Raw genomic sequence first — 12668 nt, 5'->3', positions numbered from 1 at the left:
CCTGCAGCAGAGCAGATGCTGCTCTCACATTGCCTGGCCCCGGCTCCCTCCCCACCCCAGGAGCAGAGCCAGAACAGTCACACTGCAGCTCGGGCTGGGAGAAGTCTTTGAAGGAGCATCTGGTTCAACTAATGTTTTCTCTACTCATTAATAAAAGGAACAAGCTGCAATAACTCACAGAACACCACAACTGTCTCGCGACAAATAATGACCATTAACTCCATATAGGGATGAAGTTGTCAGAAAACATCCCATGCTTTGGGTTTTTATATATGGTCCATTCCCACAACCAGAATACTTTCTGGTGGGGAAAAACTGGAATTCTATGAAAACAGCAATACTAAGTAGTCCAGTAGAATTCAGCATGTAACAGTTAAAGTGCCTTTTTTTGTTTCCTTTTTTCTTTTTTTAAATAGAAGAACCTTTTCATAATCAATCCCATTTGAAAAGCTGTGATAAAGTGTTTATTATAATTTATTATGAACACATATATGTGCCCTTAGTAAGGGAGCCAAGCTGGCCACCACAAATTTCTCTAAAATTACTTGGTCCCAATAACCCTCAGCTTGTTGTTCCCAGCTGGGAAGCCTGTTCCTTTTAATAACCAATTCAATAAACTGCTGAAAAATGCTTTGTATAATATAGTATTGCCATAGATCTGATGTTTGTCTCTGTCATTACATATTGCATTCAATCAATTTACAAATGTTGCTGTGTTCCTTTTGTGCTAGTTCTTCTTACGGCATCCTGAACACAAATCCAAAGATCAATACCTTGTCTGCTGAAAAAAAAATTGGACATAACAAATGAATAATTTTATTTATAATAAAAAGTCCTGGTCCCCAAATGGATTCTGCTAATGTTCAAATTCATTTTTCACGTTTAACACAAGATGAAAGCAAGTACCCTGCACAATGCCATGAGAAAGGCAGTGATAAAAAACAGTTCATATTTATTGAAGATGTGAGCAAAACCTTGTAAAGCTCTGGTGCAGGGAGAGGAAAACATCAATAAAATGGTAGGTCATTCACAAAGTGTTTGTTACCATGTTAAAGCAAAAAAGTCCATGTCAAAGAGGAGATGGAATTTGTTTAAAACAGCCACAGTTCTGTTCTGTGGAACTGTGGAAGCTCTGAACGAAATCATTCAAGAAGCCAAGCAGAAGCTCAGCTCATGCTGGTTACATGAGCTGATTCAGTTTGTCTTGGGCCTTTTGTGTGACAGGAACAATGCATTTGCTGACTATACACATCCCTACCCTGCTCCAGCTATTGAAGAGCTGCCTTCTCCAAAACAACCACATTGTTGTTCAACGGAGTCACAAATGACTTTTTTCACAATCACTCTCTGCAGAGTAGCAAGTTACAGAACTGAGAGGAAACAAGGACTCTACTTTTCATAAAAAAGGGTACTGGTACCTGAATATGGGTAAACATCCCAGCGAGCTTACAGAATAACCAGCTCACTTCCCCACCACTCCCACTTGCTGCCAAGATGTGCACTGCACACAGCACTCATGTTCCCAGTTAGACTCCTGGCTCCTTCAAAATGCACAGGCATTAGCAAAAAAAGTCATACAATTTCTGTACAAAACAGAAAACCCTCACAAAAGTACAGCCCAAAAAACAGTGTCTCATTGATCAAAACTGTCCCCAATCCCTGCTCTGAAATCAAACAAGTAGAAGGGGCAGGGGTTGAACTCCAGGGAAGAGCAGAGCAGTCACAGACCCCTCATTTTGTCATGGGAGTCGAGTGATGATGTCTTCAGTCAGACTGTGGTCACACACCTCTGAGCTTTAACCATTTCCCTATTAGGTGACAGCAAAGGACTGGATGTCCTGAGGGGAACACACACTAATCCTGCACACTCACCACATCTAGCTCTTCTCCATTTGGTTGAGACAAAAGAGGTGAATAAGTTTCCTCCTGTCAAGCACATGCCCATATTGTAGCCTACACACTGAATGTAATGTGAGATATCCCCTTACTCAAGGGATATCTTAAGATATCCCAGTTCCTTACTTAAGATCCCAATTCCTTTCTATTCAAGAATCTGCAATGATCACTGAAAGGGATCCCAACACAAACAGGGTCCTGAGTCCATGAACTCGTGTGCACCCATCAGGTCTAACGCAGGGCCAAATGAGGCAGCTCTGCCCAGGAACAGGAGAACTCTTCCCTTACCATAAATATTGTGTTCTTACTCTACCTACTTTTGGTTTCTGTTAGCACAGTTTGCCTCTGAAGTGTCAATCTAAATTCACAGGATTGGCAGCTGGAAATAACACCAAACCTTGCAATGTGTGAACTGAACCAGCCTGCTCAAATCACAAACACCAAACTCCACAAGACCATTCTGACGGAATTTTTATTTTAAAATATCACAGCCAATTCACAGCTCCAATCCTATGTTCTGTTTCAAGATGGAATTTCAACCTTACTAGTTAATTAAAGCCACCACCTGGAGTGAGCTGGCTTTCCAACTGATTTCCTTTGTCTCTCTAATTCACATACATTAATATTTTATTTTCTACTGAAAAAAAAAGAGAAAAAGAATGTCATATGTGTGCCAAAGACAAGGTAGATAAAATTATTGCAATAAAACAAAGAAAATACACTTGTTATTGCCAGGTCTCAAGATGAATGCTGCATTATACAGACATTTTAAAGGCTTACAACTGCAAATTGCTCTATTTTACATACTGTATTCTAGTCTTTGTATCAAGATCTCTAATTTTTTCATATTGTAATGAGAAAGGAAAAGGGTTGGGTTTTTATTACCTGAACATTTATTCAATGGAGAAACAAAGACTACATTATATATTGCAACACATAAGCTATTAAAACAATGTGACACTATAAAATACGCGCAATACTCATTATGGGATAACAAAGCTAAACCCTGAGCAAATAAATGTATCTGCCAAAAGTCAGCAATAACTATACAACTAGAGTTTATAATCTTTAATTATTTAAGAAGGAGAGAAGCTTATAATAATTAAGTTTTATAGGCTCCTTAAAGTGTCATTTCTAGGTGCTCACAAAACTTTAAAACAAGTATCCTTCATCTGAAATACTCTATTCTTAACAACAGATGCAATTGCTCACTTAACTGATTAATTCAAAAACAAGTTTTCATATTATTTTTAAAACCTCCACATGAAGAAAAGGAAACATTTTATTTACTCTCTGATCCAGACAATGCATAAACCAACGTACTGCCCAGGCATTTCCGGGCTCTGCATCACACAGTGACTGATGTGATATTGTCTTTATACAGCTTTGAAAATGACACAGATTTATTATGACAAATCTGTAAATCACAATGATTTATGCCAGGAATTTCAGAAACTTGAAGTTCAGAAATACTGTTAATTTAATTCATTAAAATATACTGGTGAGACAGTAACACCTCTAACGTTTCTATCAAGTCTGTGCATCTTTGCCATGCATTTATAACCAAATAATCTGACTTCTGGTACACACAAACACCATTTAAAGCAGGTGGAGAGAAAAGTTCAATATTGAACAACTATAATCTATAGAAGTTGATAGGAGGAGAGGAAGGTTCCATCTCAGAAGAAATACATTTGTGACTTTAAAAAATATATTCAAGTTTACTAAACTCTAAATTATACATCAAATTATGAAAGAAACAACATAAAGCCACAGAACAAAAAGAAAACTTTCAATAAACTCCAGACAACTTTCTTCTTTTCCCAAAACACATTCAGTCATTGCCTGAGTTCCTACTAAAATTTTACCATGAACCTCTATAGGAAAAGTGATCCACCTTGATCATCTCTGAAAAATTGCACCTCCAGCCAATGAAAGCAGCACAAATTTTGGAGCAGTAGAGTTTTGACTGGAAAATAACACACCACACTACAAAATACCCTAAATAGGCTCATTTAGTATCAAGTTCCTATAAAGTTTCTAACCTGAGAATTTTACTTACAACGTGGGGCTTCACTTTTTCATCACAAAATGTGTGCACTATACAGATGGTTTATTTAATTCATTCCTACCTAAATTAATCAAAGCAATCTGTCCCCCCTCAAAAAAAAAAAAAAAAAGAAAAAGAAAAAAAGTCTTCATAAAGGATCCTACTGCCACTTGACAAATGGTGTGCATTTAGCCAGGAGAAGCTGAGAATTCTCCATGAAAAAGTTCCCACATCTGAAAATAAGTGACATTATTAAAAGAGAAGCGGGATGTGTTATTTAACATAATATGAAATTTAAACAGTACCACCTCAGATACACTTTAAAACGCTTTCAGTAGCACCTGGTTGTTTATACATCTTCCGTGGTGAAAAGGTCAATAGAAATTTCACCTCGAAGGTCACAGTTGCTTAGCAACTGTTTTCGGCAGTTCTGCACCACTGATGAAGGATCTCACGTTCCCCTGCCTGCTTTCAGAGCGAGCCCGTGTCGCATCCTACCTGGCCTTCCGAGCGCTCTGCACTCCTCCTGCTCTTGCCAAGAGCACAGCCACCCAAAGGATACGGCCTGGCACCACCGGCCTGCGGTTCACCAGAGCAAAGGACAGCTCAGTCTTCAGGAAGACCACGGAGGGTTTGATGAGGTGCTGCCCGAACCTCAGCATGATGGACGCCAACCTTCGGGGTCTGAAAGGCACAAGAGTGGAGATAATTAAGGGACTGACTCTGCCTTTCCAAACAACAGCAATAGGACAAACAAACTGTCCAGGCAGTTTCCAACAGAAAGTGCCTCCTGGGCTCATCAAGGCACTGGATGTCCTGGAATGGTTGTTCGGGTTTTCCTAAAAGTATCGCTTCTTTGAAGGGGTGTTGGAAAAGGCTCCCGTCCACAGCAAAAATTTTACATATAATTTCTTAAACCCTTTTCTCACCTTCTTGGTAGGACTACAAAATTCTAAACAGAAATCGTAATTACTCCCTCCCGTTTTCGTTTCTCCTGCATTGTGTACAGCTGGATCATATGTTCTTGGAAAAGCACAAACAGGATTTCACAAGCTTTTTGCCACAATGCAAATCAATGCACACAGGACTTACCAAATAGACCACATTTTCTAAATCAATCTCTCCACTAAATACCTCAACTGAAGAAACACCAGCAACCTAAGGAAAGTGTATTTATTCATTTTCCATCCACACATTCTAGCTTGAGCAACTGGAATGTGAAGATGATCACATTTTCTCTTACAGAAGCTCAAAGAATTCCATTTTCATTCACTAAAATTTTTTCTCCTCCTGATGAGAATGAAAATCCCTCTTAAATAGCTAAGGCACAATCCTAACAGTTTCTATTTTAGGTCTTTAAGCCCTAGAGTATTTAAAGTATTTAATGCAGTCAGAAATATCCAGGGTACTGCAGGGTAAAATATGAAGTAATGATGAATTTCCTGTGACAATACTTCAGACACATCGGAAGCATTACACTAACACTGCCCTGCTTGAACCAAGTGACTAATCAGGAAATTCAGTTTTATATGTTGCTCCAGATGGGGAAATCCACTGTGAGAGTCACGGAGGGTCTTTTGTAGCAGCTCTTTTCTTGAAGCTTGCTGTGTTCAGTAAAACCCAAACCTGGCTCTTAAGCTGAGATTTATTCTAATTTAACATCCCGCTCCTTTATCTGCTCCCATGAAGAAGTACACATAACAACCCTTCTAAGTGCACACACTTCAAAAGTGTCTTTGAGAAATATCTGTTCTTAGAAAGGAACTTCTGAATTTGTAGCTAACTGATTCCACAGAAGAATTTAACTAAATTAAATTAAGGATAGCAGATGCATCTAGTCAGGCTTTACACCAGAAAAACATGTATAAATCTTAGTATAAGACACAGTAACAAATCAGATGACTACATTTCCAGGTAATAAACATTCTCTAAGCGGGCACCATGTCTTGTTTTATTTTTGAAAATCACAGATTAAAGGAAATGCTTGAGCAGACCACGGAAAAGTGGAGATTTTAACTACACCTGTTTCAAAGATCTGAAAAAGTTCTACAATTTTTTTCCCCATAAAGTCAACAGAAGATTAAGTGTCTGAGATGTGTCCCTTAGCATATATTAAACCTGAAACCTGACAACATACAAAAATCAAGTCTCTTTAGCAACTAAAAGAATTGCTTAGCAGAGGAAACACCTGCTATCTTGTGCTGATGCTTGAGAAAAATAACTATTAGGACCTTCAATCAATCTTCCTCATTTCTCTTAAGCAGCCCATCAGCAACCCCCCACGGGGGATTTTCATTCCAATTAAAACATTCAAGAATGTTTTTACCTGATAAAAAAAAAAAAGACATGGTTCTTTTTGCAATGAAGGTAATGTTTCTGATAAAGGAGCAAAACACATTCTATAGCCTGGACTACCATCCAGTGATGAAACTAAGCTGGTGTCTCCAGTAGCTGGAAAATCAAATATACCACCACACCTGCCCCTGCATCTGGCAATGCTATGGACAGAAATAAGAGTATTACCAATCATTTCTTATTCCGTCTTCCAAAACAATGATAAATAAAAACACTGTCCAGAGGCATGGAACAGACTTAAACACAGAACAAGGCTTTAAGAGAGGTTGAATTTAAAATCTGATGCTTTGAAATTTGATTTAAGGAGGGAGAGAACTTGAGATTTTGGTAATCACCAGGAGAAGTTCTTTGGCTTTTTGCTGCCATAGGCAAAAAACAACAAACAGTAGCACAATAAGGTTGGTGACATCAGGTTACCTAAAGCATGTACTCATCATACACTTACCACATGCATCTTCACTTATTTCACAGCCAATCTTGTTTAAAAAAGTTATAAAAAGCAGTAAAGTAAAAGCACTAATCTCATACCTCTCTAAGCAACAGTTAGAAGAATCACATTACAGCCCAAGTGGGTTGATCTAGAACTAATAAACATTTTAAAATCTCATACATAGAATTAATGCCCATGTTAAAACCATTTCTATTTGCTTACTACACAACAATGTACCTGAATAACATATTTCTCTCTCTTAATTCAGACTAAAGAAATACAGTATGTGTTTCAAGCAAATGTGTCACTTGCATTGGCCGTGCTGTGCAATGCTGCAGACTTCCCAGTGCTACTCTCTCCAATTCCGAGAAGGGACTGTGGGAATTTTTTTCCTTAAACAATTATTTCTGATCTATTATACATTACTTCAGCTGTTTTCTGCCCACAGAGTTGTTTTCTGCTCTGTGTTTCTCTGTGAAGCGCGATGGTCTGCGCTGGGCACCGACACAAACGCTGCAAAACACCTCGGGGAAATAAGGGATGGGTACAACTGGGAAATCCACTGGAATATTCCAGAGTGCAGTGAAGCAGGAAAGGTTTTAGTCCTGTGAATTCCACCTGGTCGTTGCTTGGATGACCTGTAAACAAGCAGGAATCCACCCAGCACGGGGGCACTCAGGTCATGAGAGGCAAACAGTGTGTGCTCAAGGTTTCCCGGGGGATTGGAATCACTGCACTACATCTGTTCCTCCAGGGATCTCCACTTTTGCATAAAGAGAAGGTCAGTGCTGGATAAACCAGAAACTAAATATAATTGGTGAAAGATGTTTCTTCTTTAATGATAGTAGTCTTTCTAATCCCCAGTAATAAGGAGCACAATTACATAGTAATGTTAGAAAATAAAAGAAATCCATTTCTGATTAAATTTCAGCCCAGTTTAACACAGCTTCTATTCTGACTATTCAGATGAAAAGTGTATTTACTCTTCTTCATATTGCAGATATACATTACATTGCCTATTTCATCTGCCTCATTTTCCTAATTAAATTCCCTTCAAGCTGTGTTACTGCAGTTGTAGGTGGGAATACAGTATTAAAGGCTAACATAACAAGTAGACTAATTTTACAGCCACAACAGACCTCAAATCTATATAACTCATTCTAGAAAAAAATAGACACTGGAATTCTACATTACAAAATAAGAATGCTTAAATTAAGAAAAATCTTGAGATACACTGAAATATTTTCAATTATTATTATAGTCTTGTAAAAAATTTCAAAAGGCACATTGCATTTGCCCAGCCTATATAAATACTGCTCATATATTAAACATATTTTTGAGAGGAAATCTAAACTTGGTCTCAATTCTCCAAGTTTATTTGGTGTTGGAGGTCAGGGGCTCTGGTTTGTGCTTCAGCTTTTAAACACCCTAAGCTGGAGAATCATTGGTGTCAAACACACAGGGAGAACTCTGAATAGAAGTTCACCTAAATTCAGGTCCTTAAGACATCAAGATCAGTGCCTGTTTGTTACATGTCATCTCTAGAATCAGAGACCTGGAAAACTGTTGGAAGTTGCTTTCTCTGTACTGATTATAAGGAATGATGGCACTAATTCTTTAAGGTTCTCTTCCTGCTGCCAGAGACCTCCCAACTGGATGCTTAATTGAGATGGTGCTGCTACTCCAAGGTGCCTCTTTATTTTACCACACAACTACTTGTCCTTAACAACAAGGTGTTGAGATCAGCACCTGCTGGGAACCAAGCTCGAGGCTTCTGCTGAGCAATCCCATGAGTGCAGTTCTAGGAAAGCTGCACATCTGGTTGTAGTGGGAGAAGACAAGATGGCAATGCAAAATGGGCTGCTAACTTAACATGTGTGTATTAAAGGAAACCAATTACAACCCCATTAGCTCTCTGTGCTAATAGAAAGGACTATTTTAGAACAATCCCAGGAGTATTCTTAAATTTTAAAGTTTGTTGTTTTACCACATCAGCGTCATCTGCTCATTAATTTTGACATTCCTAATTCTGCTACTCAATTTCAAGATAAAAACACTGCAAGTTTATGTGGCAAAATAAAAACAACTTACTATTATTTTTTTTAAGGTCTTAAAAATTTGGGTGTTTTTCTTAAATTCAACAAGATAAGACAACTTATGTCACACATTCTAGTTAAGAGAACAAAGTACCTCTACAGTAAAGGATGCTTATGGTTGACTTGAGATTTTTCAATCCCATTTTCTAGGCTGCCCTTTATCCTACAAAACTATATCCTTATATGAATCTTTGGCATTGTTTCCTCTCAAAGGTTTGATTATGGGAAAGTTATATTCCTACTTAGACATCTGAATCTGCACCATGTTCAAGAAGTAATGAACAATGAAGACCTGCCCTATGTGCTACCTCCCCTCTCGTCATGACTTATAATTTGTAATTTCTTCCCTCCCATCACTGCCACTTTGTGAGGATGAAATCCACTCAAGTCAGAATGTTACTTATTTGACTCAAGCACATGAATGTCCTTGTTGCTAGCAGCCATGATTTGACATTTTGATCAAAGAATTCCTAAAAACACTAACAAAAGGAAATTATTTTATTCTAAAATCACCTATTTTTTCTAATAACCCTTTGTCCCTAGAGCAGCTTTTTATCTCAGCATCCTTCAACCCCACCCTCACACAACATTCAGTTGCATATTTTGTGTTCTTCCAGTTCCAGAAAATGGCCCCTAATAAAAAACCCCTCTCCTTCTCAGTGAGCCAAAACATCACATGCTACTGCTATTCCTGTTCAGAAAAAGCCAAGAAGAATCACAAAGCTAGAAAAGGTGCTCAAGTATCTCTGACAGCCATAGCCTAGATTCTCTGCATGGGGATGGTATTTAATGCTCTAGACAAGGCTGAAGGGAAAAGCTTGTGTGGATTATTTTCCATTTCCACCACCCACAGAAGCTGCTGAACAGAAAGCCCATTAAATATGATGCATGCAACCAATCCTGGGGTGTTGACAAGGACCAATTTCTCCCATCACAGGCAGATTATGATGGACTCGAATCCACTACACGTGGTTTCCCCTGCTTAATCTAGCAGGGAAGGAAACATCAAAATTATTACTGTTTAAATATATGGCCATTTTCTTAGCATGGTCAATCTAGTTAAATTATCTACACTTAAAATGAAAATAGCCTGAGGTCTGTTACATACTACCTAAGCACCTGAGCATGGATGATGCCAAGGGCCATCCATTTGCAATCCCACAACCTGCCTCCCCTTGCAGCTCTATTCCCCCTCACCTGACCTGCAGCAGCATTTCACAGCACCTCTCAGGCAGGATTTTCCATTCTGCTCTCTCCCACTTTTGCCTGGAAGCCTTGATGTTGCTGTTACAGCATGTTTTCATAGGGCACGACCGTGACCACCATGGGAATTGTCCCTTCCCCTGCAGGTTTGTAGCTGTTGGGTTACACCAGTGATTTATTTTAAAAGTAAACTTTGCACTTTTTTTTTTTTCAAAATTGCTTCTCCTCAAGCTTGTCTACTGCACCTGCTAAGGTAATGTGTGGGTGCACACTGACATATGTATGTAAGTTTGTCCTCAGTTTCCTATTTCCAAGTTGTCTGGTCCATCATTGTCATGATATTTACCGTCTTCAAACAAACAAACAAACCCCCCAACAAACAAACAAAAAATAAAACTAACTTAAAAAACCAAAACCAGCCTTCCCTCTGCTCCCAAGATACCCAAAACCCCCTCAAAACCAACTCAAACTTCAGACACTGGGATCTTTGTTCACCAAGAAGGATGCAGACACCTAAAAGCAAGTGAACCACTTTGCAGCAACACTGTAAAGCAATCACAACATTGACAAGTTAATCAACAAATGCAGAATCAAGCTAGACATCAAAAGCTATATACCATCCATAATACATGGAGAGGGCATAAATATTTTTAAATGACGTAGAAGTACTTGTCAAATCCATTTCTATAGCAAGCATTTTGGAATACAAATTAGGCCAACTTGTTTCTTTCTTACAATTCAGGTAAAGAGTGCAAAGTTATAAACAATAAATGAAAAGGTTTGTACAGGCAAAAGAACTGTATAATACATTAAACTCAGAGAAGAATGAGAGTTTAGAAGAGCCATGAAAGTGCTAAACATGCTCTGCATTCTTCAAGTGTCCACATGTACACTGTGTTCCTTAGAAGACGACTCAAACACCATTTAACCATGCTGCAAAAATAATTCTGGCAGTGGAAGCTCTTGTTTGCCTCTGTGCCTCTGTGCTCAGGTAACAGCTCAACTTCTCCACACATTTCCAAAATTTACACATAATTTTTTTTTCTGTTTTGACACACCAGCTAGACCTATAACTTGGCTTTCTTAAAAAAACTTTTATGATGACTAACATGAAATAAAATTGCTGTCTTGCATTATATTGCAGTTGGTTTATGTCCAGCTTATGCCAGAATGCATGAACTCAACACACCACAATATTACAGAAGTTATCTTTAATACAGAATCCCAATCCCAAGATTTGATCAAGAGCTTCTCCCAATCTTCTCTGCTAGACACCTGTGCCTGTTTTTCCTCATACCAGCAAAGATCATCTAAGATTACAATACCTCCTTCTATTGTTATCCAACAAAACGACAGGAATCCAAAGAAAAGTCTGATAACTAAGAACAACTCAGAATCCATGTCCTACATCCGTGATTTTAAGCAGGATGTTTTACCAAATGGGACACAATCAATAGGTCCACCTCCTCAATGACTTCTACTGAGAGAGCAGAGTATGCACAAGCACACACAAGCAATAAAATAAATGATGTTCACAGATCTTTCTCCAGTGTTAGGAAAAAAAAAATGAAAGAAAACAAAGAAACACACATTATACTTTAATTTTTTTTAATAACTTGCATGCACCACAGCTATTACCCTGATGCATGGAGCACTCAGGGGTTTGGATTTGCCTCTGCAAGTCATTCTGATGAACGAGACCTTTAGTGCTGTAATAACTGCTGTGAGTAATGGAACAACCAATGGCTTTCATTAAGAAGGAACACTGAATAATGTATTACCAAAACTAAGATCAAGGGGAAATACATTTTTATTAAGGAAAAATATTAATATCCGTCATGTCATTTTTTAAAGCAGAAAGGTGAAAGGCAGAAAAGGAAAAAAAATTAGGAAAATGCTCCACAGTATGCAGTAAATGGCAGAAATTATACTGTGAAAATCCTTCTTTTCTAGTGTGGCTACCTAGGGCTACATTACATGCTACAGGAGCAATAAAAAAATGTGACATCTCTTGAGATATATAAGTGTAAGGAAAACTCTACCCCAGCAAAAGGAGAGATGGGGGAGGAAGGTCGCTATAGAGACCAACACACTGCACATTGAAACACTTGAGCTTAAGCTCATTTCTTTTGAGGTTACAAACTAAGAGAGCTGACACGATGGAACAACTAGGAATGTTCTTTTGCTGTACCCTTCAGTGGAAAAAAAGTTGGCTTTAAAAATGGGGAGCAAAGAAAAAGCTGTCGTGTTTTAGCTTTTTTTTTTATTATTACTTCTATAGTGCTACATAAAGTCACTTTATAGGCTTTAGAAACACGCACCAAAACTAAGCCTTCCCCTGAAGTGGTTCACTATTTCCTCTGAGCGAATTCAATTTCGACATCTATAGTATTGGAGAGCAGAAATGGGGCAAATAGAGCTGCAGAGGAAAAGCTGCAGGGAGCCAAGGGAAAAGATTCGAGGAGTAAAAAAAGTCCCCGGGGAGAAGAGAGAAATGGTTCTTCCCCAAATTCCATGATGGTATAAACCAAAGTACAGTCAGAAGGAGAGAGAGGGCAAAAGGATGGTGCACACGACTCAGGGCCAGCACAAGTCCACACAAAGAGAAGTGCAATGAGCCAGAGATGCTGGATGGCGA

At 38.5% G+C, this 12668-nt stretch overlaps 1 protein-coding gene across 1 annotated transcript in view; it reads right to left on the bottom strand.

Moving 5' to 3' along the window:
• FHIT (fragile histidine triad diadenosine triphosphatase) overlaps positions 1 to 12668 on the bottom strand; it is a 543577-nt gene that overhangs the window by 396453 nt on the left and 134456 nt on the right. The window contains exon 3 of the mRNA XM_051788828.1: positions 4509 to 4630. Coding sequence (XP_051644788.1) covers positions 4509 to 4630 — 122 coding nt within the window. The remainder of the gene's footprint in view (positions 1 to 4508; positions 4631 to 12668) is intronic.

This window comes from Manacus candei, unplaced genomic scaffold, assembly GCF_025592945.1.
Source record: "Manacus candei isolate 608988 ecotype Guabito, Panama unplaced genomic scaffold, ASM2559294v1 h1tg000025l, whole genome shotgun sequence".
NCBI classification, from domain to species: domain Eukaryota; kingdom Metazoa; phylum Chordata; class Aves; order Passeriformes; family Pipridae; genus Manacus; species Manacus candei.
This window is presented reverse-complemented; position numbering and strand designations above follow the sequence as displayed.